General features: G+C 42.1%; 1 protein-coding gene across 2 annotated transcripts in view; it reads left to right on the top strand.

Annotated features, from left to right (window-relative positions):
* igsf9ba (immunoglobulin superfamily, member 9Ba) overlaps positions 1 to 27,866 on the top strand; it is a 77,924-nt gene that overhangs the window by 20,609 nt on the left and 29,449 nt on the right. For both annotated transcript variants that reach the window (XM_034097773.1, XM_034097774.1), the window contains exons 3-7: positions 3,808 to 3,954; positions 11,260 to 11,411; positions 17,879 to 17,996; positions 25,791 to 25,932; positions 27,454 to 27,599. In XM_034097773.1, the coding sequence (XP_033953664.1) occupies positions 3,808 to 3,954; positions 11,260 to 11,411; positions 17,879 to 17,996; positions 25,791 to 25,932; positions 27,454 to 27,599 (705 nt within the window). The remainder of the gene's footprint in view (positions 1 to 3,807; positions 3,955 to 11,259; positions 11,412 to 17,878; positions 17,997 to 25,790; positions 25,933 to 27,453; positions 27,600 to 27,866) is intronic.

Here is a 27,866-nt window from a genome sequence, read left to right as displayed (position 1 = left end):
TTTGACAAGATGGCGAGCTGTCACAATGGGGTCAGAATCATCCCCTCCTGTTCCCACCTCTTTACCAAGTGCCTGACCTGGTAATATGCTGTGAATCAAAGGCAAGTCATGGCTTGTTGAAAGGCAGAAGGATTATTCTCTCTTCTGTGAGTGTCCTAAATACGGACATTACAGATCTTTCAGCTGGGTTAGAAAACAGTGTGAATAACATTAGGTTGATTGAAACTCCTCCCTGTGGGATTTTCTTAAAGCAGGGTCATCAGTGCAGAGAAGACTAATGGCAGTGACTCACTGTCTGGGGAACCCTCCTTTCTGTTTTGTGGTGGCTACTGTAGATCTTGCAGCCGCTGGAGCGTTTCATTGCTTACTTTAACCTCCTGACCAGCGGCAGGGTGTGAACGGCCGGCAACTTTACAGACAGCATCTCACTCTACTGTACTCGCTCTGGCTCCAAAGGGACTCTGCCATGTGGCATCGAGTCCACTGCTGAGGAATTACCAGTGAACAGATGCAACATGAATATGGCCAGTCTCATTACATAGATTCAAGTTGGGTCTGGGGATTGCATGTGCACGGCAACAGTGTGATAATAACACTGGACATGATGAGATGCTTTTTGGGTCTGTGTAGTCTCAGAGTTCATTTCGGCTATTTTCATGAACTCTTATCACATAATATGAATAAAATTGGTGGGTAGACTGCTACCAAAAACAGAGTGTGTATATATAATATATATATATATATATATATATATATTTCCTTTTGATTGTACTGTCATTTAATCCATCTATGGGTCAATCGTTTTGTCTGGGTCAGTAAGCATTTACATCACTTTATGTTCTTGCAAATGATTGATAAACCAACAGTATATTCATATTCTTTTTTATTTTAGATTAATCATTACAACTCTGTATTTTCCATGTGATTTGCTGCTAACATGAAAACATGTGCAGATATCCTTCTAGACTAAAATCTATTCTGCCAGTTTGTCCCGCAGCTATACCGAAATAACAGCATTAAAAAACATCTTTATTTGTGCCCTCTCGTGCAATAACACAATCAATAATTCAGATGTGAAGCATGTGAAATGTTAGTGTCGGATTGGCCCGCTTTGGGACAAGCTGACAACTAAATCATATCTTTCTATAATATGGATTTATAAATTAAACACCTTTTCCTGCATGTAAAGTAAGACATACAGTAAGATACTGCCTCAATCACTCATCACTAACAGAGAAAAACCCAATATTATCTGTTATTCACTTAAATGAACTTATTTAAAAAATACCTTACACTAAAGAAATGTAATGACATCAAAAAGCGTATTCAGGCCATTAATTTGTTGTGAGTACAGTAAAGGCTAGCTTTGCATTTAAAATGTTTGAATAATGCAGGAGAGCTCCCAAGCCGGAACAATGGAAGATTGTTCTTTCCCATCTGAAATGTATGGGGCTACAGTGCACTAACAAACCCACACAATGGAATAGAAGAAGTAGTGTTAACAGCATATGCTTAATTTCTACTAACAATCCCGCAATGACATTTTTCCAATATGATAATTACAATCCCAAAATGCAACACCTGTCACAAATAAGGCATTATGCTCATGTTTCATAAGAGTCCAACATTTTGTCTTTGCCTTGCCCACGGCAATCTTCAAATATGTTTCTCATCTACACACCTCTGAAATGTGTGACTGACCGCATATTGCCCGATTGTCCACAGACAGATAGACGGTATTCAAAACACACAGACTCGTGAAAATAATACCAGCAACCCACTTTGCTCTGCTCATTGCTATTATTTGATCACTGCTCTTTGGGATTTAAAGTTGTATTTTGTTGTCCTCCAGACTGTGTCTCTTTGGATCTTTTGTGTTTCCTCTTCAAAGTTTCCTGACAGAGCTTGTGATGTGATATTGTGTGTTTTCACAGTAGACAGAACCCTGTGTAAGTGGTGTATGACCGGGGGGGGGGGCATCCTGACGTGAATACAGTACTGTTAACTCTGTTTACAGCAGCACCCCATATCACTGTTTGACAAATGGGAGCTGAGGTTGATCCCTACCATTCACGCCATCACCCTCCGCACTCAGCACTTCAATGCCCAAGCAAAAATAGACTTTTTTCAAGACAAGCTACCTTTTTAATGCAAGACTGCAAACTCTTCTCTCTTCCTCTTTGCTGCATCGATTTTCTGCTAACAAAAACTCCCATCAGTTTTCTACCCCAACTATGCCACCTATCCCAGGGTTGGGCTATTCATTTATTGCATTTACATACAGTGCTGGTAGAGCAATTCAGCCCATCCTCACTGTCAATACATCTGCCTGACAGTTGGAAGTATCAGGAAACAGTGCTTACAGAACATCTACACATCAAAGTTTGGAAAAATGCTCTATCTGCGAACACTCATCAGACGGCAGAAGAGAGTGTTTTAGTGTGTCGGGCTGTCAGAGGCAGCCATGTGAGCAGCGGGCTGGAGGCTTGAAGAAAGACAGCTTAGCAGCTGAAGATTTCACCATGCCTGGTTTCCTGAACTTCTCTCATCCCTTGTGATTTCATCCCTTTTTAGAATTCCAATTTATCCTCAGCCTTGAAGAGTAAAAGCGGCCGGGATGGAGAAGTTTTATAAGAAATAGATGATTTCTTTGAGGTGGAAATCTGGTATTTTGTGTCAAATAATTTACATTTTTTTAGCTGGAGGTATAACCTAAAAAGTTTTATACATTTAGGTTTAAATATGGAAATATTGAATTGGTTAAAGATCAAACATTTTGAGGAATATATTTATTCACTTACTTGCCGTTAGATTGATGAGAAGATCAATAGCACTTTTAAGTCTGTTAGTTAAATATGAAGTAGCTGAGGCCAGTAGATGGTTTTTAGTACCACTAAGGCCAAATGAGGTACATCAACTTAATGTTAATACAATTAGATTTTTGCCAAGCTAAGATGAAAGTAACAGTCTCCTGGCAATTCATTTTTTTTCATTTCATTCTGACTTTTGGATAGAGCCGTGTTAGTTATTTTCCACTAAAAACATATATCTGAGCTAACCAATCTCCTGGCTGTAGCCTTGTTTCATATATACCATATAAATATAAGAGTGGTATTGATTTTCTCTATCCACTCATGGCAAAAAAGCAAATAATTTCCCAAAATATCAACTGATTTGATTGTTTGTGTTAATAATCCTTTGAGTTTGATGTTTAAAGAGTCTTCATGGTCTTTATATCCGTTTCCTGCAACAATCAAGCTGATGGAAGGCGGTAAATTGCCCTTTAGGTATAAGATGGTGATAGGGTTGTCCGTCTCTGTTAACTCATGCCTTCCATCGAGTGCTTGGAAAGGCTCCAGACTGCTGTACTCCCTGAGCAGGAATGAGAACAAATGTCTTTATCGCACCCGACTTGAACTTCTCTGAGGCCTGGAAAATAGGCTTGTGAATGTGCTTATTATAATAAAGGGGAGTTCAAAGTCTGAGTTTTTAGAGTCCTTGCAGAGAAAAAAGGAAAAGCGAGTAGCAGAGATTATACAATGTTGCACTTAATCCTAATAACGTTCAGTACAGTCAGTGGAACATATTTATTTATCCTTCTATCCATGTACAAATCTAAAGTGTTCTTTCACACCATAACTTAGAAGCTACTTTTAATGCAAACCATTGCATCGGAAATCTATTTCATGCTGTAAGAAGCAATGCTTAAAGCTGGGAGTTCAAATGGAGAAGCATACCCTCGTTGAGAGCGTGCAGATGTTTTTAAAAAGCATAAAAACATGAATTATGTTTCTTTTTCGTCTCCAGGTAGAGCCTCTCTGCATGGGAAGGCCTCCCTACAGATCGACCCAGTGCGCTCCGATGACCAGGGCTGGTACGAGTGCAGGGTCCTGATGCTGGAGCAACAGTACGACACCTTCCACAACGGCAGCTGGGTGCACCTCACAGTCAATGGTGAGTCACCTACACACTCTCTGAACTGTTAACGTATGTGTTTGTACATTTCAACGGAAAAAGTAGAAAACCTGCGTCATACATTCAGGCTTCATATTGTATATAAAAAAGAACGTCAGATTTTCTTGGAGAATATGGTTATATTTTATCGAGGACATTTTCGCCTCAATCTTTTTTAGTTGAAAAGTACAAGCACAGGTAAAAGTAGTCAACACTCTGATGAGCTTATGAATATTATAACTATCCAGCCATTGCATGAATCATGATGAATATTGTATACATACTACATGGGCGTAGGAAGCATCCTGAATGTGGGGGGGACATTTTTAACGGCGGGTGTGAGGGTCCTCCCCCACGAAATAGATTTCCTGTATTCTGGTGTATTTTATCAGGTGGTTTGATACTTTTATGTGGCTATAATAGCATGAGGAAAATGATGGGTACATTTTGTAATTTCATCCAGTAGTAAAGAAAGGAAAAATATTTGATTATTAATTCAGAGCTGTCTTTGAATGAATAAAAAGCAGTTTAAATGCCCATTTTTTGTACATTTATATACAACAATAAATATTTGTCAGTGCATTGAGAGATATTGTTGTGGAGTCATTTATATATAAAACGCAAAATACATTTGTGAATCCTTCTGTGAGCATTTATTAATATTGAGACTGATCTGACTCCATACAGATGTTAAGTTCACCTAGGAATGGTATCATTGACTTAAATGTTGCTCTTCTGTCTATATTGGTCACATGATGCCCCGTGCCTGAAATGTTTCCTGTTCAATATCCCCACTGATTTCCTTAACATTCTGGGATGAGAGTCCACATCACAATTTACTCTAAACTGTCATATCCCTTTCATCACTCACCTCAGCAACGGACCTCTCTCCACTGTCCCTGTGTTCTGCCTCTGACTCACTCTCAAGTGCCTCGATGTCAAGAGAGGTGGTGAAGTGATCATTATGTATTGAGCAGTATACTCTTCCACATTGAATCATAACAAGTCATACTGAATGTAAATACAACTGACTCTAAATTAAGTCCCAGTCTGTGACATTGGACATTTTGAAGACTCAAAGTCCCAAGCAGTAGGTAGAATATTAGCTAGTCTATGCAATGTGCACAGAAAATAAATAGTTAACTGAATACTGGGATGGAAATGGCCTATAAGCACTCAGTAAAACATAAACACACACAAAAAGCCTCTGAATGATAAGAAGTATAATTACAACATAATGCATATTATCATTGTGAGAGAGAGTACCGACGTTAAAGAACTCAGAAAATAATCTCTTATCGAACTGAGGCTCCAGTAAAACACTGACTGCGTCTCTACATGGACATCAGTAAGCCGTTTATTACTATTATCCCGGTTATGATCATATTGGGGATATGGTGTTTACATGAGCACAGCAGAAAGATCGGGTTATTCATGTTCCCTGTTTACATGATAAATACTAGTAACCTGGCATTTCGATGCCTTTTCTCATCTAAACTAGTCACTATTTGTATCTCTCTATCATGACATAAAGACGAGACTCCTCTCCAGAAGCGAGACGCTTTTGCCGCCGCCATCACTGTTAACTGATTAACTGCTACCAGCTGATGACTTACTTTCCTCTTCTTTGAAAACAATGTTCTTATGTCCATGTTGTCTGGGGGAGAAAACATATCAAACCAAGAGATCGTCAGCTTTGATTTTCGCTGTATTAACCATTTCCTGAACACTTGGTGTGTGTGCCTTAACTCCGCTACCGGCATCGCTTCAACAGATCTGAGCTGTCCAACTATAGCAACACTCCTTGAACATGCGCGCGCTATGTGAGAATCTGCCTTGGTACAAAGTAGCAGTGAAAACATGGTACGGAGTTTCATTGATTTGGGAATTCTCTCAATAAGCAAGTGGAATGGACTTGATAGTGAAACACTGACACAGCGCTCTACAAAGTGCGGCGAGTGGATAGACCGATTCACAGAGATGGTAAAAGTGGGGGGGTCTAAACTAATCATTTGAAAAAGTGGGGGGGACTTGTCCCACCCTCATATAATGGCTGTGTACATGTATACATAATGTTCAGTACATACTGAAAATGTACTTGTTTTTAAGTTGTCTTTGTTGCATTATGTAACATTTAATTGTTAAATGTAGTAGTTTTTTGTATTCAGTTTTAGAAAGTGTACTGCTTCTTAAAATTATTTATTAGTCTATGTATCCATTAATCGGCCGTCAGGAAAGTACTCGCATGTTGATGATTGACTGATGAATATTTAGTGTATCCTTTTTTAAATACAAATTCCTCTAGAATAACTGAATTTTTACTAAAGCTTCATGCACAATAATGCACAACTTTCTAGTCTTTCTTAAAATAAAAAAAACTAATCATGAATTCACACTTCTTGCCTCACTGGTCCCGTTTACTGCTGGACACAGATTAGTATTTGCTCTGTTTTTTTAGCAGTCACATAAAAAGAAAACACCATTACAGACTGTTTTAGATCATCCCTGCTGCTCCTTATCAAAAGGCCTTGGTGTAAAGAAGGAATGAGAGGCTGGTTAGAGGAGAATTGATTGTGGCCTGTTTAAGGCGGTTCAGGCAGGGATCGTCTGTGATAGTCTGAGAGCTATCAAACTGATGACCAGGCGGGAAAAAAATCTGCACCTTTGCATTTCCCAGGAATACCGTAGTGGCTCAGAGAATCCTTTGTGAAGTGTGACATGGTTGCAGAGCACCAGACTACAGAGACAAGCAACCTTGTGTTTCTTTTTTTAAGCCTGTATCTGCTTCATGTGAGGAATGCATTTAAAACAGATATTAAGCTGTTTTGCAGAAGATGAGTAAATGCATGATGCAGCAAAGGTGCAGTAAAGTAAATGCAGAAAGTACACGTTGTCTCAATGTATTACTTGGATTTCTTAGTTGGCATTTTCTGGTTAAAATTAACGGGTTAATATTGGCTAAACAGGCAAAAACTGTTCAAGCCAAAAGCGGTGATTCCTTGTGTTAATTATTCTTCACAGGTCTCTAACTTCAGAGAGCTGTAATCCTCTGTGTTATTAGAGAGAGACTGTCAAAGTATTTCACATGTATATTTTTGGCACTGTGCGAAACTCATGCATATTCAATTGATCATGCATATGTTTTACAATGGTTGCAATTCTTATACCTGAATAATGATTACACCTTACTTTATGCTAAATAGTGGGTACAAAAAATATTTGTAAAGACCGATGCTGCATAATCACTTTAGAAGGAAAAATGCTGACGTGTATAAATGGTTATTATCAATGCAGAACATAATATTTTATTTTGTATATGTTTGTGTGTTAGTACAGCACACACACTGCAGATTACTTTCAGCACAGTGTTCTGTGTGCAGCGCATTAGATCAACATTGACATAAGAGCGTCTCATTGTGTGTGTTTGTATGCAGCTAAATGAGATCTCCGTCTGTTGTAGTTGAAGAGTGAATAGTTCACACTCTGCCGTCACCTGCACACACATGATGTTTGGTGTTTAGAAACGTCTGTGGGCGTGCATGTGTGTGTGTGTGTGTGTGTGTGTGTGTGTGTGTGTGTGTGTGTGTGTGTGTGTGTGTGTGTGTGTGTGTGTGTGTGTGTGTGTGTGTGTGTGTGTGTGTGTGTGTGTGTGTGTGTGTGTGTGTGTGTGTGTGTGTGTGTGTGTGTGTGTGTGTGTGTGTGTGTGTGTCTGTGTGTGTATCAATGTCTTGTTGTGTAGGTATACTGAATCTCTGTAGCTTTCCTCATCAGTATTCATTCTTGATTTTGACTGCTCCCTCCCTCTTCTCCTGCGTTGCTCTACTGTCAGGCTTTTCAACAGAAACTGAGCTCTTTGGGCTGTAGCAGAACTAATAATTAATATTCCTAAATGTCATATTATATGTGGCATATTAAGTGATGCTATTTTACATGATCTCATGTGTGTCTAACTGTAGAGTTGCAGTTAGCATGCACAGCATACTTCAAGGTGTTTTACTGGTACAAATGTTTAGTTTGTCTTGGGATCATATTTGATGTTAAACACAGACATTTATGGAGACATCAAGAACAGCAGTTTAGATATCCAAAAAGGGATTTCATATGAAGACTTTATGTTCCTGCTGTAAGCTAAATGGGTGTCTGTGAGGGAAGCAGGTGCCATTTTCGTCTGGCCTCAACACACAGACACTAAGGGCACCCATTTCCTTTGGCTGTTGGTATTTGCATACACTCCTCTTTTGAGTTCCTGTTGCTGCTGGCCTTAACTTCCTGCCAAGCGGACAGGGAATTGGTGCCCACTCAGTGGCAGGTGTCAGATGGCAAGGCCTTGTGCCCGAAAAAAGACACTAAGGCCACTCTCTTTCTCTCTCACCGCCCCCCATCTCTTCCTTAGCTCCTCTCTGTAGTCGTGTCTCCTCTGTCCTTCCTTTCTCTTTTAAGCATCAGCAAGCTTTTTAGGATTAGAAAAAACATCAGCGCAGCGTTTTCAAATGATTTAAACATTAACAATAAAACATAAGAAAACCCTGGTCTGTTTAGTGATGGACTGGCATTTAGAACCCATTTGGTTAACCCAATTGGGGCCTAAATGCCAGCTCATCTGTGCACCAGCTCCATATATTCCCCATGGGTGTCAGTCCTTGTCAGTCACTAATAGCCCCAGCATGGCCACAAATGGTGACCCATGTGATAAACCATTCTCAGGCAGATATGGGATCCAACGATTCAGATTTAATTTATAGTTTTTTTTTTTCACAATAGTGACCAAAGTGCTCAAATGGACCCAAGTGTCAGCCAAATAGAGAACCATGTATTGGACAAATGGTCAAATCCAGTATTTATACTTATATATAATATATTATACTTGTCCAAAAGATTGGTTGGCGTCCAATTTGTAATTTTTCATGTCTGTCAGCTAAATGTATGGCTCAAGTGTCATCATCTGTGACACTGTGACCATTTCAAAACACAAACATGTAATGTAGTCTAATCCCACCATAAAGTAAAGGTGAGAACATTGAGTGTGCTAAAATTAAACAAGGGGTGGAAAGTCTCCTTGAGAGCATCTTCCTTCTCTCTTCAACAGTTTACGGAGACACACCATACAGTATGTTTGAGGTTTACGATGTGAAATCAATTAAACATGTGCACGTTATGTAGCCATATTCTCGTAGGAGTAGAGACAAGAAAAGATAGACAAAGCAAATGATGCAGACACAGTTTTATTGAGCAAATACCTTCTGACTGATCGTGTTGAGAGAACTGTCCGAACCGTGCGTCTTAGAGTAGCATCCAGGTCACCTGCTGATGAGCTGTGTGGTCTACCAAGAAGAACAGTGGGAGTGCAGGAACTTCCAGCATCTTGTCATGTATATCATTGATGAAGATCGCTGCAGTAAGTAGGGCGAGAATGCAATGTTTTATTTTGTAGAGCAACTCCCAGGTTTCTCTGCCACGTTGACACTTTCTCTGTAACAAGCTGTACCTGAAGGCGGGAAACAAAGTCCCAGGATGTTCCTGCTGTTGTCACCACCACGTATGCTAAAATGTCCTATTAAGTGATGCTTAATCCCTTGAGAAACACTAAACTAGGTTTAGAATGAATAACAGCACAGTGGTGGACTTAAGTACTTTAGTCAGGCAACAAAGTACCAATAGCACTGTGTAAAAAGTCCACTCACTTACATTACTTACACTTACATTACTTACAGCTGACTTTGTGCTTAAAGTATTAAAAGTAAAAGTCAGCGTATGATTCTGGGGTATTTCCTAAATATGACCCAAGCTGTGTTATAATTGATCTGCTTCCTGGTGGGTTTTGCAATGTCAATGTGATGTTCATAACACTAACAAAGTGTTAGCGTAAACTTCCCAAAGTACTTTTTTGGTAGCACCATGTGGGACCATCACAGGCACTTAAAACAGTAATTATAATGAATTAATATTTTTTCATGAATGAAATCCTAAACTGCACTTGTACTGTAGGTGTGTTAATTAAGACTTGTCAAATCTACCTTAGAATAAATCAAGTATCTTCAAAATAAAAGCACAAACTCACAGTGAGGCAGGTTGCCGGTTGATAATGATGCATCCTGATCCGTTTATAGCTGTTGACCCGTCAACTGCATGAGCAAGCGATGCACAAACCAGTCAGGCATTTTATCTCCATTAATCTACTGTATCATCTAATGTAATGAGTGCTGGAGAGTGAGAGGGCAGTATGGACAGGCAGATGTCTAAACGTGCTAATTGGGCGATTTGTTTACTCCATGCCAGGTGCTTGTGTGCAGTCTGAGGCATGGCAGCACTCCCAGTGGCAAGCGGTGACCCACTTGTATATCTGTGCCTTTTTCCTCTTTAACTAAACACTGTGCCACTATTTATAATCAAAATATTGCAACAATGTTGCAACACTGAAAGCAGCTGGCGGAGGAAACTACAGGTTATTGGCCTGCAGTGCTGTAGGTGGGGAAGAGAGATCCCTGGTGGTTGTAAGAGAAACTCAGAAACATCAGATGGAAACTCAGTGAAGCTGCTAAGTGGGCTTTAAGGTTTTTAGGAATGAATGACAAGATGAAGGGATTAATGTCACCAGGATGCTTGTTCCTGCATGGGGGAACAGCTGATTTAGAAAACTGTTCACCACCTGCTATACTAGAAACATCTGTAGGCCAGAATCATGCACGTGATGATAGTTAAATGGCGCCAGTCATCTTGTTCCTAGTTTGTCCTACTGGCTAACAATGATACTGTATACAACAAAGTATTATTCAGATATACTGCTCGAAAAAACAATGCAAAAATGTAACACAACACCTCAAACCACTTATAAGGTCAACTTTTACTGTTTGTGTTTTACTTTTCATAACCATAGAAGAATGTTTTGTAAACTTTAGTAGAGCTTAGAACATCCTTTTTTATGTGGAGTTTTAGTGATATAGGATATCGTAGATTTTTGTTCATGTGATTATGAAGTACAAACCAAAGCAAATGTATCAATAAAGTTACGCATTTTAGCACCATATACTGTAGAGAAGGGTTGGTCCATTTAATAAAAAAATAACACCAAAAAAAGTAGTTATTTGTGTGCAATCGATCCAATAGTTGATAAATATTTCAACCAGGATCAAAGTATGAAGCTGCTCCACACTGCCTTCTGTAGATCAGCTTGCTCGACTAATAATATATGTTAAGCTATGTAAAAAACAGACAATATCTCCAACTGAAGAAATCTCCTTAATTTCATGATTGTTGAAAATGATAATTATACTGTTGTAATGATTCCTGCTTTCACTTTCTCCACAGCCCCACCGTCCTTTACAGCAACGCCGCCACAGTATGTGGAGGCGAAGGAAGGGGGAAGCACTCAGCTGAGCTGCTCTGCCCAGGGAAATCCAAAACCAATAATCAGCTGGCTGAGGGAGGGGGAGGAGCTTGCAACCAACGCAAAATATTCAGTAAGACCCATGATAATTAATTCTATTAATTGTGATTTATGTTTATTATAAATATAGAATCAGGGTTCACGCACATATGGTGTCATTTTCTAAGTCCATCTGTACTGGAAGTATGTTATGGAGGATTGCCTCACTCGCTATCCTGTCCTGTTGTTGGGCACCACACAATTCACATTGTTTTGGAATACGATATCTGTCCAAGCATTATTATTTAAGTGAATGTGTTGATATGTCTCAGGTTACAGGAATGAAGCCTTTGTGAATTAGATGGTTTGTTGCACTTTTAACACAGATGTCTTTATGATATCTATATGAAGTCGTGTTGAGCCTTTGACTGTTTAAAGATAGCAGTCAATGATTGTAGCGGCTACACTGTTGTCTGGTGATGCATGATTTTTATTCCTGTGGATAAACTCCCAAAAGAAGACAGTCTGATGTCATGACAATACATGTCTGGCTCAGCCTCACTGTGGTTAGATAACAGCGAAATGTTGTTGCAAGTAGCATAAACCTTCAATAACAGAACATCAGGTGGTGGATTGTGGTGTGAGTTGCACAGAATCAAAGACATTTAACACACTTTTATTATAAATGATGCAGAAACACCAACAGCTTCAGCAGACGATGATGCATCACAGCCACATCTTGAATAAAAGGTGCTAATGTCACTTTGTCTCAAGTGGAAAATCTTTTGCTCTCTTGCTCTTACTATACAACCACAAGTACTCTTTCCACCTACATGTGTAGCTGTAGAGACTACTTGAATGCAATAACTTCAAATAATTATTCTGAAGATTGGTATTCTTGAAAAATCAGCAATAACAAATATTTAAATGTGATCAGGAGAACAAAAAATTAGCAGCAATATGAATAAGTATTAAAGGGCTTTTTTGGTAGGTTTGAATTGTTTTTGAAAGATGGATGCCTCCTTTTCCTTTTCTCATGTCCCTGATATTGCAGTCTGCTGCTATGAACTGTTTCCAGCTGTCTGCGTGATACAGGAAGTGACAGGAGCATACTGGAGCGTCTGTTTAAGGCCTCATCTTCCTTTACTCGCTTATTCCCCCTTTTTCGTCTGCCTCTAGTCGCTTCTTTTTAACACCATCCCCTCAGTAAATGATTAGACAAAATTCTGATGCATAATTAATCTCCTTCTCCTGCATCAATATTACATTAGTCCTAATATGAATGTTAGACTATAAATGAAAATAGCTAGTGAGAGCCAAATGCCATACTTCACTTTCTGCACCGTGATACACTGAGAAATATAAAAAGCAGAGCTGTCGTCTTCCATTTGGCTGCTCAGTACAAGCCAGAGCCAAAAGCTCTAACTTGGGAAAGCTCCTCCTGTCTGTGTGTGTGTGTGTGTGTGTGTGTGTGTGTGTGTGTGTGTGTGTGTGTGTGTGTGTGTGTGTGTGTGTGTGTGTGTGTGTGTGTGTGTGTGTGTGTGTGTGTGTGTGTGTGTGTGTGTGTGTGTGTGTGTGTGTGTGTGTGTGTGTGTGTGTGTGTGTGTGTGTGTGTGTGTGTGTGTGTGTGTGTGTGTGTGTGTGTGTGTGTGTGTGTGTGTGTGGCTCACCCACATGATCAGATCCATGGAGACGTCATGGAGAAAGGCAGGAATGTAACGGACAGGGTCCTCCTTTCTTTACTTTACTTTATTACTTTATTTATTTGCGAGGACAAAAGAGTGCCGTAAAACAAAGATACCTCACAAAACAGTTGTGCAGGAGAGGATATAAACTGAGGTGGGATTATAAACCGTCTTCCCCATAGTGTACTCAAACAACAGGCATGCAGAAAAACATTCCTCCTCCTCCTCCTCCTCCTCCTCCTCCTCCTCCTCCTCCTCCTCCTCCTCCTCCTCCTCCTCCTCCTCCTCCTCCTCTTTCCTGAATTCATCTCAAAGTACTGGAGTGGACTGATGACCGCGTATCATCAGATCCTGTTAAGTCTCTGCCTATTCTAGTCAGCTACAGTCACTGCTGCATGTGTGTAAGGATTTGATTTTTGATAGATTCAATATTATGGGATTAGTTTTGTCATTTATGCTTTAAATACAGGCTTGCATCTATCTTGTAGTCCAATACTAACTGCACAATATTTACTGACACTGAGCTGTGGAAATATAACACTTATGGGGGGACAGGGCTGCTAAGTCTAGAGATGGATCTGTTGGTCCTGGCACCAGAGGGAGGGACAACTGATTTAGTGAATAGCTGCAAAAAATGTACCTGTATTTACTAAATGTCAGCTAAAAGAGGAGTGAAATCAAAAACCTGTATAGATATTAACAGTACTTAATGTCAGCTTAGTAAACAAAAAAATAAATTATTATTTACAATGGACTAGGCGTAGCTAACAGACACATTTCCACCACTCATAGACCACACCCACCTTTTCTTTGAAAGACTGGGTGACATATTAGACTTGTTTGAGACACATTGCGGCTCGCCTCGAAAGTAGACGAGAGTAGCCGATCGCAGCCGGGGGAGGTGTCAAAAAGCTCGCCTGAAGTCGGACAGCTCCGAGTCGGCTTCTTCTTCTTCATCTTCTTCTTCGCATTCTTCTTCTTCTTCTCTCGGTTTTTGGCGGATTGCAAACAACTTTAAGGTGCATACCGCCACCTTCGGTTTGCATTTATAAAGAATGCACACATGTGTTGTGTCGTTAATGTCAGATATGTACTAAGTAAATACATGTGTTCCTGCTCAAGATTAGATTCAACTTTATTGTTATTGCACAGATTACAGGTACTGAGACAACGAAATGCAGTTTAGCTTCTAACCAGGTGCAACAAGCAGTGAAGTGGAAAGTAATGTACACAATCTACAGAATAACATAGAATGAATTGAATGATGAATAAACAGTGGGAATCAGCCTGTGAGCAGTATGAACAGTGTGTATGAATATGCTAAGATATATAAAGTATGAAAACGGTAAGCAGTATAGTATACAATATATAGATATTAATTTCATGATGATAAACATTGTGGAACAATGATGAAAAATGGGAATGGATGTGGCGACGTAAAACTGACACAAAACAACAACAAACTTTTGCCAGCCAATTGGAGAGTTTCATCAGCAGCACGTGGTAAAAACCACCAATGAGCGCTCAGCTCGAGATACCAGCGAGCCGTTTCCCATCAAGCATTTCGCTTCCGCAGCTCGTGGAGAGCAACTGCGCCAACTCGCCTCGCCTCGCTCTCAAGGCTGCGGGCGTCTTTGTCCCACGAGATGTCAAAGTCTCATGTGGGCGAGCCTCCAGAGCAAGTCGGACAAAATGACTAACCATCATGCAACGCACTAGCAAGACGTTGATCGCAACTGCGCAGGTCTTGCTTGTCTCAAACAAGCCTACTGTCGCCCTTTAGTCCCTCCCTCTTGTCTTGCTCTCCTTTCTTTTCTCTTTTGAAAGCCTGACATTGTTAGTCGTTGAGACATGGCACACACGTAAGTACTAGCATCCCTGCTCCTAACATGCTCTCACTCTCTGCTATAAAGTGCCGGCGGTGCTGCACCGCCAGGACCAAACCATTACATGTAAATAGAGGGGGGTGTACAGAGGCTTTGGATAATTAACTTTCGGAAGAAAATAAGTTAAATGAATTGTAAGTTTAGTGAGTATATTATCAATATAACGTCCTATTAATGTTAATTCTTGATGAATGATGACTTTTTTTTCTTAATGTTCTAAAATAGTTTGGGCCCCCGTGGTGAGGGTGTTTGGGGTGGCCAATAGGGTGACGAGGGTTCAGCTGGGGGTGGCCGTGGCCACTCCCTGCCACCCCCCAGCTCTGCCACCCCTGAAAGTCCCGCCCACCTGGGAGGTTTGTGTCAGAATCTCAAACAAAAAGTGAAGGAGCGCAAATGAGCAAAAGTCTGATCATTGAGAAAGAAGAAACAAGAACTGCAAACAAAAACCTATGTTAAAATAAAGAAAAAAGACTTATAGTTTACATGATTACACAAATGATTTGTTTGCAACTTATAGTTTTATTTTTGAAATGTATTTTATTTTGCTTGACTCATTTATTTTTTCTTTTAAACTCATAGTTTTGCTTTATTCTGAGAAAGTGTTGCTTTATCTTTATGATACAAAACTAATCCCATACTATATGAAATCCTAGAATTTTAAAGGAGGCGTGATTGCAAAGTTGATGGAAAAATGCCATTATGCAAACATTCCAAGGGCGGCGCAACCTGATTCGTATTGAGAAGATGTACGTGTACATGTACGTGTATCTTTGGGCTCAATCTGCTTCATAAACATGCAGAGATGAGAAGAAAGAAGAGAAAGACTGAAAGAAATGAACAGACAGAACTGAGTAGAAACAAAAACACCTCCCCATTCAGCATGGCCTGTTTGTTGCAAACTAGCACACATGTATCTGTACATTGGATGTTCAGGCCAAATCAACATGGCTTCTGCAAACAATTTTTAGTAAATTGTCTGCAAGGCATTGTGGCATTCAAGGCGATTTGGGATGGACCATCAATGGTAAACATTTGAAAAAAAATCTAGTTTATGCAAATGAAGGCAACATTTGCCCGCAGGCTGTGCAGTGGTTTCCCAATAAATGCAACCAAAAAAGGAACACTGCTGGTTCAGAAAATGTACTTTGTTAATAATTACAGATACAAATTACACAATGAGCGAGCAATGCCATTAGTTCGCTTTCGGTTAGTTTTTATAGTATGAACACACCTTTTAACACACCTGTGAGTCCACAGCACAGAAGGATTTCTCAGTGTGAGAAACAACATGAGCTTTAAACAACAGCAGCTCAGTAAAACGTACAGGTACTGTATGTGAAGGAACAGAAAACATGCAAAATCAAAGAAAAAAAGTAATCAATTTTAATCTCTTTCAACTTTTTGGAATCGATACAAAGTGATTTCCAAGCCTCCATCGGATGCCTCACAGCTCACCATTGTTTGGTTTACACTCCTCTCGCGCTCCCAGCATGCCTCACGTGTCGTATGTTACGCAGCAGTGATGCACCAAGTGTTATCTTGTGATGGTGATGACACAGTTTGCCAACAGACTGACAGAAGTTAAGAGTTGCTCGTGTTGATCTACACGCAGCACTTCTCAGCTGTAAACCATTTGAAAGACAGATGAATAGGAATAATTCTGCAGGCGCAGCCGATTCCCCCCCAGCTGCATGAATGGACAGACTACAGCTGTGTATGTTAATTGAATGGACAGAGTCTCTCGCAACCTGTTGCATAATTTATGAGGGTTTTTCTATTAGGTTTGGTTAATGTGTTTCTTCACCACTTATTGGTTCTCATCAGTAGCTGCAAACAGGGACCCGCAGCAACATGGAGTTAGACGTTTCCATGGTTACAACATGCAGGAATCAGACCTGGAGTTAATTAAAGCATTCATGACTTGTATGTGTTTGATGTGTTGGAGTAGAGCAGGGGTCTCAAACTCAAGGCCCAGGGGCCAAATCCGGCTCGCGACTTCATTTTATGTGGCCCCGCAAGAGATTGCAAAGAATATAATACGTTTATTATACGGTTACATGCCACTTTACAGAAGCAGGTTGCCCAAAAATGACATGTCCCACAATGCATCTCGTTTTGTGACATGCACACTGAAGAGACTTGCAATTATTTGCCCTGGACTTCTGATTTCAGACTTAGTTAATTACTAAGTTATTATCCTATCCGATAATAATCCAATTCAGAGGCAATAATGTAATATAATACATTATTTTATATATATATATATATATATTATATATTTATATAGTTACAACCGGCCCTTTGAGTGCAACCTTTATGCGAATGTGGCCCGCGATGAAATTGAGTTTGACACCCCTGGAGTAGAGACACACCACAAACTTAATTTAAGAACATGGGTGTTCTTATGTGTTGTCATGGTCAGTGGGAGACTGCTCCCATGGTACTGCTTTTATACTATTTTATTACAAATATTGTGCTTTTTGGCCCACTAGAATCAAGATTGTACATATAAAAAAATATATTAACTAACAGCAGTCTGTTAGAAAAACTCTGAAAGGGACACAATATCCTCATCAAGTGCTTTTGATTATTTTAGGTATGTAAGCACACATTTCTAATACATGTTTATTTACTATTCAGTGTGTTTAACAGTGTGGTATGGGTACCTTGATTTAAGCAAATAATCTGAATTATGGCTGCATCTAACCATTTTTTTCAAGATCAATTAATCTGCAACTGGTTCCCTTGATGAATCCATCACCAGAAAAAATATTCACATTCTAGAAATTCGAGTCATTGAAGTTTGAAAACTATTGCCCAGAGAAAATCAAAGGATTATTTAATTACCAAATATAAAGCAGATTATCTGTCAATTGATTTATCATTAGACATCTAATCTGAATATTCTACTACTTGCCCTTTGCAACATTATGTGAATGTTTTGCATCAGAGTTTGGGTTTATATCTGTTTCCCCTCCATGTCACCACAGATACATGATGGCAGTGTCACCATCCTGGGCATCACTAGGGATGACAGAGGGGCGTACACGTGCCGGGCCTACAGTGACCAGGGAGAGGTGCTGCACACCACCCGTCTGCTGGTTCAAGGTACTGTATGTAGAGATGAAACACACTGCAGCAAGGCGCTTGCATTAGGGTTTATTCATAAGGGTTGTTGACAAATGTATCTGAACGGATCTCAAGATTCTGAAATTAAAATGTTCCCTACTATCTACCTCAGGCCAAATATTGCATTTGCATCGCTGAAGTAGTTTTATTATTTATACTTGAAGGCATTTAGTGTAGAAGCATTCAAAAGCACAGCCTTGCAACTATCTGGTGCACTGATGTATGTAACACACCTTCTGAGTCTGTTTCAGTCAGTCAATAGCTCAGTCTGGAGCTTGTGTGTGCATGTGTGTACATCCATGTGTGTACAGCAGGGTCTGTCTGTGAGAGCGTCACAGTCTGTCTCCGGTCCATTAACTAGGCTCTCTGCTAGACACAGATCAGATGGATGGTGGTGATATCAGCCTCCAGTGCTATTTCTCTCTATCTCTCTGCCTCCTGATAAAGCAGGGAGTTAACACTGTGTATTTAATAAGCAACAGAGCATCTCACTCCTATGGTTGGCGTAAGTAAGTATTTTAATGCTTGACTTCTATAGGTGCAAACGGATAGGAGGTATTACTCTACTCTTTGTGCCCCGTATAGTAAATGCATGTGCACACACTGACTGCAAACACACATTAAAAAAATCATTGTGTTGTAACCCAGTAGATAGTGTAACCAGTGGTGCGTGTGATGCAACTGCATAAAGTCTGCAAGCCTCCAGCCAGCCGCCCTCTTTTAAACCACCACACTCTGCAGCAGTGGTGAGCATGTGGACTTATGGCTCTCCATGTTCTTCCATCATATCAAAACTGGACAATACTACATGTATATACTGCATTGCAATGTTAAGCGGATAATGCAAGTGCCCCGTAATTAACTAATACACTAAAAAGTAATTTTGTAGAGATAAGTCTAAAACTATAGGTTACTTACGTAACCCCAGGGCTCAGAGTAACATGAAGTGAGATGTCTCACTATGGGATGCGCCTCATCGCGGAGCAAATGGAAGCATCAATCTCATTACGCCAATCCTGATTGGCTGGTGATCTTGACGTCAACGTCAGGGAATCACCCCCTATAAGTAGCTTGCGCCACGACGCATGCGTCATTCAAAATAAGCACCTCTTCTCGCTTCACCATAGCAAGGAGGGCCGTCTGGTGAGACATCTCACTTCATGTTACTCTGAGATCTGGGGTTACGTAAGTAACCTATAGTTCTCATTCATAACACTCCGTTCGATGTCTCACTATGGGAAATTGTAGCTTCCGTATTGCCAGACGAGCTTATCTCGAAAATCACCAACCAACCAGAACTTAACAGGTACAGTCCCGACTCAACAAGGTGCCCAGCACTGCTCGGGCCACGCTTGGAGCGGAGACGTCCAGCCTGTAAAAGCGGACAAAAGTGAGCGGCGAGGACCAGCTCGCCGCTGCACAGATGTCTTGGATGGAAACACCCTTGAACAAAGCCCAGGATGTAGCCAGACCCCGAGTCGAGTGAGCCCGCAGACCCGAAGGTGCTTGCAAACTCTGACTCGTATAGGCCAAAGCAATTGCCTCCACAATCCAGTGGGAGAGCCGTTGCTTAGTAACAGGCTTGCCCTGAGGGTTAGCCCAGGACACAAAGAGTTGGTCATTAAGACGAAGCTCCTTTTGATCTGTCCATGTATGTGCGTAAAGCACGGACTGGACACAGCAAATCCTGCTGCTGCTCCCCGGAGGAAACCAGCGGCGGAGGAAATGCCTCAATGTCAATTGGGGTACACGAACCAACCACCTTTGGTGTAAAGGCAGGGTTGGGCTTCAACAACACTCTCGTTTGCCCTGGGGCGAACTGAGTGCATGAAGGATGTACAGACAGCGCATGAATATCACTGACCCGCTTGGCGGATGCCAGTAACAGCACTGTCTTGAGTGACAGATGTTTCATGTCAGCTCCCTCCAGGGGTTCAAATGGGGTCATTCTGAGCCCATTTAAGACCACTGCCAGGTCCCATAAGGGCACCAGTGACCTGGAGACAGGGAGGATCCTGCAAGCTCCCTTCATAAAACGGCAGACCAAAGGATGTTGGCTAGCCGTCTTGCCCTCAAAGCCCACATGGCATGCAGCAATAGCAGCCAGGTACACCTTGATCGTGGAGAAAGCTCTGCGTTTATCGATCAAGTCCTGTAGAAATGATAAAATCACCCCGACAGGACATTGAAAAGAGATGTGTCCTTCTTGAAGGCACCACTCCTCAAACACCCTCCACTTACAGTCGTAAAGAGACCTGGTGGAGGAAGCTCTCGCACTCTGAATAGTGTTTATCACCTTCTGAGGGAGTCCCACTGTATTCAGATTGTACCACTCACGGGTCAGGCCCATAGTGCCCCGTGCTCTGGGCGTGGGTGAAGGATCGCCCCCCCGCCTGAGACAATCTGTCCCTGCGTAGTGGGGGCTGCCATGGCTGCCCGCACAACAGCTGATATATCTCCGCCAGCCCGTACATTACGGGCTAGGGCGGAGCCATCAGGATAAGTGTGTGGCGTTGCTCCTTCACTCTGGCCAGAGTTGGGGGTAACAGAGCCAGGGGTGGGAACGCGTACAGAAGACCCGGAGGTCAATCGTGTACGAGTGCGTCCCCGCCTAACAGTGCGTTTAGATCGTGCATTAAAGAGAACAGCTGTCATTGAGCATTTTCTCTTTATGCGAACAGATTTAACGCGGCTCTGTCGTATCGCACCCACAGCGGACTCACGATCCTTGGATGTGGAGTCCAGTCTGCATATAGTGGTGCACCTCTGGACAGTAGTTCTCTCCCGAGGTACATCACTCCTGGTACATGCGTCGCTCTCAGAGAGAGGAGACGTCTGCCGCTCCAAGGGATCAGTTTGTGTGCCAGTGTGTGTGACTGGAGACAACGCAACCTCCCTTGGCGGTTCATACACGATACTGTGGTCGTATTGTCTGTCCTCACAAGGACATGGTGTCCTCCTGAGAAAAGGCAGAAAGCGTTTTAGGGTGGGGAACACCGCTAAAAGCTCCGGGTGATTTACGTGCGCCCGCTGGAGGTCTCTGCTCCAGAGACCCCTCACCGGGCGACCTTCGTAAATACCCTATCAGCCTGTCAGACATGCGTCCGTGGTGACCACCTTCCGTGAAAGGACAGCACCCGTAGGCGCGCCCCGTACTAGAAAAGTCGGGTGCGGCCAGTGGCGTAGTGCCACTACGCATTTCATAATAACCAATACTCTCCGCACGCCGTGGCGGGTTTTAGTTTTAGTTTCGACAATCCCCACCGGCACTGCGCATGCGCGTGACGGTGGTGCCTTTACAGCTCCAGCCGGCACTGCGCATGTGTGTGACGGTGGTGCCTTTACAGCTCCAGCCGGCACTGCGCATGTGTGTGACGGTGGTGCCTTCACGACCCCAGCCGGCACTGCGCATGCGCGTGACGGTGGTGCCTTTACAGCTCCAGCCGGCACTGCGCATGCGTGTGACGGTGGTGCCTTCACGACCCGTCAATTGTCCGCCCTTTGAGAGAAGCCGTAGCTGCTCTCAGAAGGGGAACAGTTGACGGACTATTTATTGTTTTTATTGTTTTTCTTTTCATTTTTTTGAGCTGCACCCTTGGCTCGAAGCCTGGATGCGTCAGCGGAAAGTGTTTTATGACAGAAAAATCAATAAGTGTGTGACATGTGTTTATGCGGACTTGAGGATGGTGTTGAGGCATCTCTCGAGGCGGCGGGAACACATTTAGAGCTGGGGAACCGTAGACTTCCAGCTCTGTCACAGAGGGGAGAAGGAGGGGCTGTCACGCCGCTCGCTTCTTCTTCCTCGACTGCTGGCCAAAATTCTGGGTTGGCTGAGCCTGAGCTGCAGCCGGAACTGGAGATTTTCTAGGCCAGCTCGCCCTCGTCCCCTGCCTGGGCTGGGGACTTGGGTGGACTGCGACCTCTGCGTTTTCGGTATTTTGAACCGAGCAGGGTTCGGGGCAGCTTGGACGAAGGGCTGCCGCTGCCATCTAGCTCTTTCCTGCACCACCATGATCGCCATTGTTTTGCCCGCCATTGTTTTGCCCTGGACGGCGCAGCGTTGGACACGGAGACAAATGTCTGTGACCGCGGCCAACTCGTCCAGAACGGCCGGTCCAGGATTACTCGACATATCCTCACAGAGCTCCGCTTGGTAGGCGGTTAGCAGTGAGGAAACGTTCAGAGCCCTGGCGGACAACGCTGCGGCTCTGTAGGACTGTTCAGTCATGGTCGACTAGAAACGGTCCACCTTCGCTGGCAGCGTGGGGTTCCTGCTTGGTGACGGGCCCATCCTCGGTAGGAGGTGGGCTGCCACCAGCAGTTCCATCGGCGGTATGCGGAGCAGGCCGAGCCTCTCCATACCGTCGCAGTCTAGGGAGGAGGCACCCTGGATTGGGGCCTTGTTGCTAAAGGGTCGGTCCCTCCACGAGACAGACACCTCATCCAACATCTCCGGGAAGACCGGAGGGAGGGAGGGACTCAGAGGTGTCCTCTTCGTCCTCCATGCTAATTCCAGGACATCCTCTGCGGGTGAGACCATGGTGAGGTCTCGCCGGGAGCTCCCGCCTGGTGATGCGTGGGGCTCCGTTCCCGCGTCCCTTGCCGCCACCGGGTCCCGGCCTGACACGGCGTGGGATCCCGGTTCCGCAGCGAATCAGTGGACATGAGGGAGTCCTGTTCCAACAAGCTAGCTTGGTGTGCTAGCCGTCGGTGGAGGCTCTTTCGGGTGAAACGGGCACAATGCCCGCACGAGCCGGGGTTGTCGATAGCCTCCTGGGCGTGTTCCAGCCCGAGGCAGGACGAGCAGACCTGGTGTGAGTCTGTGCCTGCTATCTTCAACCCGCAGCCGCATGACCGAGCCTCCGAGTCCCTGACTCCTCTGGTGTGAGGGGGAGAGGCGTCCATCTTGTTCGCCTCGTGGCGTGGAGAGGACCCGCTCGTAACAAGTACGTCGTTGAGAGAAAAGTGTTACCAACCCATCCTTAATCCGGAGAAAAAGGGATGGTGTGGGTCCTTTGTTCTCAAAGAATATTGACTGGTGTGTCAATATACTTCTAATCCTTTTCCCCTCCGTGAGAGAGAAAAAGAAAAGCGTCCTCGCTATCGTGGTGTCTGTAGTAAGGGGAAGCTAGCTAGCAACAGGTGCGTAGCTAGCTTGAGAAAAATCAAAACCTTACCTTACTTTCCGGGGAAAGAAACGGCGAGGTCGATTTTAATACTAACTGGCGTTAGTATTACCGTCTTCTTGTAAAGCAGAAGGAGTAGCCGGCGAGCGCCCGTCGACCGAAATGTTTTGGATTTGGGTTCAGTCTGTGGACCGTTAAGCTTGTCCGGCTACTTTAGAGATGTGCTCTGAAGCGAGAAGAGGTGTTTGAATGACGCATGCGTCGTGGCGCAAGCTACTTATAGGGGGTGATTCCCTGACGTTGACGTCAAGATCACCAGCCAATCAGGATTGGCGTAATGAGATTGATGCTTCTGTTTGCTCCGCGATGTGGCGCATCCCATAGTGAGACATCGAACGGAGTGTTATGAATGAGAACGATGGGGGTTATTTTTTAGTAGATCTTAACTTGAACATTCTTGGCCTTTTGAACAACAAACAATTTGGTGAATAGTATCACAGGACATAATGTACTCATGTACTAATCAAGTGGGAATTCTACTATATATATATATATATGTACTATACTATATACTATATATATATATATATATATATATACAGTATATATTATAATAAAAAACAGTATAAAAACAGTATATATTATAATACAAAAATTAGGTCGTGACATTATGTGAGAAAAGAGTCCTCACATTATCAGAATGAACCAAAAGTATAACAAGAAACAGGTTTTGTTTGAACGTATATTATGATAATATTGTGATGAGCACACTAAAAGGCTGCGATTGGTTATATAAACTTTAACGCTCCTGAGAAATAAAGTATTTTTTTTAAATAAATGTTCAACTTTATTAAAAATATATACTTTTAAATCTGTCTGAAAAAAGAAAGATGATTCCCGTAACTTTTCAAAAAAACACTTTTGTTTTTGGTTTCTGTTTTTTTTTTGGTTCAACAACCAATCAATTACGGTCAAAAAAAAATTCAGATTGTAAACCTTTCTTTTATCTAAGATGTTGTTGAGTATTTTTCCCATATGGACAGACTTTGATGATTCAGTTTTTTCAAACGCAAAACAGAAAGAAGAGTGTTCCTATCATCAAAGTACATTGTTAATGATGGATTATTCATCAGTCTCTGTGGGGAGGAATAGTTTGTGTATTTACATTGGATAACAGATACATTGGACAACATATGCTACAGTGCTCCTCAAATTGAGATATAGCGGGATATTATATCGGAAGAAGACTTTTGAATATTGGAACTTATTAAAGAATATCTCATAGGGCTCCTTGATTTGATTACACCGTGTAAGATATTTAGTTTTCTGCCATGCAGCAACAACTTGAATAATGTCAGTGGGGTGTATTATACACAACCGCCGAACAAGCACCAAAACAGTGTTTTATTTCACCTCATAAAATATTTTTTGTTTTAGAGTTTGGATGAGCATTTGGCATGAAAAGCGCCGTGGAATGAATTGTGGGATACGATTTAGACTCAGAGCAATAACAAGCAGATATCTGAGGAGTCATGATTCTCCCTCTTGTGATCTGTTTTTAATTGTTATGTGAGACACTCGCACAGTGCCGTCAGCGGTCCCACCTGATGCATTAAAGCTGTGCACGATGAGAGGAAAATAACCAGAAGGCTTGTGTCTGGGCCCACTCATAACAGACAGCTTACCTTTCATGGCTTCTGCAGTTTTATAGCGTTAAGAGCGAACCTAGAGCACCTCTGTGATGAAAAGGTTACAATGTGAAGCATGCATAAAGCTCCAACTCCAACTACTATTAAGGTCACAGAAGCTGCCTACACGCTGTATTTCACATCAGACTGTGGTGATGTATTGTAAATAATACATAGTGTGTGTTCTTTCTCACTTTGTTCCTGGAAGAAATGTCCATAATCCCATCCAAAGTGAAAGCAGAAAAGGCCTGCATATAGTTCAATATGATTTTTAAGATTTAACAATACTTTTCATCCCTTCAGCGACCTTCTCTACCGTCAATCTGTTAAAGTCAACCGTCAAAACGGTAAAATCTGATGTTATTTTATTGTATGTTTGTTGAAATGGTTATTTTTGTTTATTTTTCCGAAATTTTTTCAATTGAAGTCAGTGATGAGCTAAATCCCAAGTGATATTTCAGTTGCAGTCCAGTTGCATATGTATTTTGTATTGGATGTTTTATGAAGAATGCACTGCATAACACTGTATATAACTGTTTTTCAAATGGTCATTACGTTTTTTCTAAATATATGTATTCATTTTATAAATGTTTTGATTTTACCGTCTGAATTTGAATTGTTTTGGTTGACTCGACCCACTTGTACACTTCATGCTCAACACCAGACGACAGACAGATACAGTTAGCCATTTGCAGCTGAACATTGTGGAGCATATTTTCCTCAGGAATTCAAGAAGACCAAAACAGAAGCCTTAAAGTAAATATTTTACTTTCATTCATCAAGACACCAGATACATAACTCTGAATAAATGCTAATATGGCTCCATGTTAGCCAAATTAGCAGTCAAGTTGTAAATCAGCCACTGTGTAAAGCTTATTCCCCCAAAAAACTGTCTACTAGCTTTACAACAAAACTAGTAGACAACTAAAACTAATACACATTGTTTCTCTTTCTCTCAGGACCTCCATACATCGTCTCTCCACCAGAAAACGTCACTGTCAACATATCCCAGAATGCACTCTTCACCTGCCAAGCGGAGGCGTATCCTGGCAACCTGACCTACACCTGGTTCTGGGAAGAGGATAACGTCTACTTTAAGAAGTAAAGTTATGCTCAAGTTCACTTTTGTATTGAAGCTCAGGGAAACATCTTAGTTAAGAATGTATGGCTTTTTTACTGGCACTTAAATCACCACACAGGCTGAATTTATTTCAAACCTTTGTGATGTGAGTGACATCATGTGTCTCTGTGATTTGTTTTTGAGTTTGTGTGTCAATATGCATGTGTGTGTGCTGGTGTCCTGTCCTCCTGCAGCCCCAGAGGCAGTAAGAGTTCGCCTGGCGGGGGTGGGGGGGGTTTGTCTGGACAGTGCCAGTGCGCTCTGATGAAAATATCACATGACTCAGACCTTCTGTCATCATATGCCTCTCATGCAGCGATGCTCTGAAGCGCAGCCAGGACCTCCACAGGCAGGTCTTTAGAGTCTGCTTTACAGCGGACAAGTGACAGAACAAGTGAAAAGGAAGAACAAGTGAACAGGAGTTTGACAGGCAGCGAAAACAAGTGTTCAAAGGACTACCACAAAAGCAGACACTGAAATGACAGATCTATTTCTTCTTGTTATGTGAGGAGGCAGGTTTAAGGCCTATCTGTGGGTGTAGGAGTTCAAAAGTAGTAACAGTATCTGTGAGTTGTATTACTTTATTTTGTATTTTTTAACTCTGCCAAGGAGGTTATATTTTTGGCTTGGTTTGTCTTTCAGCAGGATTACCAACACAAAAAAATATATATATATATATTTGCAATTTAATGAAACTTGGTGGATCGGAGCACAGGCCAAGAAAGAATTATATTTGTGGAACAGATATGGAACATATAAATTATGTTTAGTTACCATGGCAGAATAGGTTATAAGTGGTGCATTCAAAATAATTCATAATAATCTGTAAAAACTCCCAACTGGGAAATTTCATTTGAATTAAAAATTAATTAACTTATACTCTGCAGATCCGTTATAAGCCATTAGGAGCAACAGTTGGGTTTCTGATTTGTAACACATTATTTACTGTATTAGGTTGTAATGCAGTTGTATAAATGTTCGTAATCCATAATAAATCATGCTTAATAAATTGTTGATTGGATTTTGTAAGGTCCAATCGGTTAAAGGGATTTCTCACAACCTGGTTACAGAACTATTGTTCTTATTAATTACCATTACGAACCTTTATAAATCAGGATCTTCTTAAAAGTGGTTTTGTTTTATTTCTGGACATATTCAGTTTGAGCTTGAATTGCGTGGCACGAAAAGGAAAGCAGCTCCATTTAAAACAACAAAACAACAACAAAAAACAGAATATGTGCTCCATCATCACAGTCATTTTAAATGCCGTCAAGGGGGAACCATGAGGGCTGTAGTATTTGGCGATTATGGCAATTAGCAGATTTATTTGAACGTCTTGCTCTGTACTCCGTGTTCTTTCTATGAGAGGCAGCTGCTGTTTGACTCTCTGCTGCTCCCTTATGGCTCCTTCATGTAATTCAGCACAAGGAGCAAATAGATGTGTGCCCTGTCCTGATGGTGTGTTTCTGTAACACGATGTGTGTGTGTGTGTCTCGTTGCAGTGATCTGAAGCTCCGAGTGCGCATCCTAATCGACGGCACACTTATCATCTTCCGGGTCAAGCCAGAAGATGCTGGGAAATACACCTGCAGTCCGAGCAACAGCCTCGGTATCTCCCCCTCGGCATCAGCCTACCTGATTGTTCAGTGTGAGTGTTACCCTGGCAACAAAGTGGATGGGGGAGGGGCGGGGAGACGGTACAGCGAGCTGTGTGAAGAGGAGTGTGAGGGAACAGTAGTATGGAGGCTGCTGTATTTGGCAGCGCTGCTCTGCCACTGTAATGCAAAGTAACCTTCTTGGATTTCAAGGTCAGACATGACAGAGAGTCACATAGTTTGTTTGGACCCAGCCTCTTAAACATTTCCATATTCTGAGTGGATTTTAATGATACAATTATTATCTATCCCGCCTCCAG

The sequence above is a fragment of the Pseudochaenichthys georgianus genome, chromosome 13 (genome assembly GCF_902827115.2).
Source record: "Pseudochaenichthys georgianus chromosome 13, fPseGeo1.2, whole genome shotgun sequence".
Classification (NCBI taxonomy): Eukaryota; Metazoa; Chordata; class Actinopteri; order Perciformes; family Channichthyidae; genus Pseudochaenichthys; species Pseudochaenichthys georgianus.
Note: the sequence above shows the minus strand (reverse complement) of the source record. Positions and strands in the feature narration are given on the sequence as shown.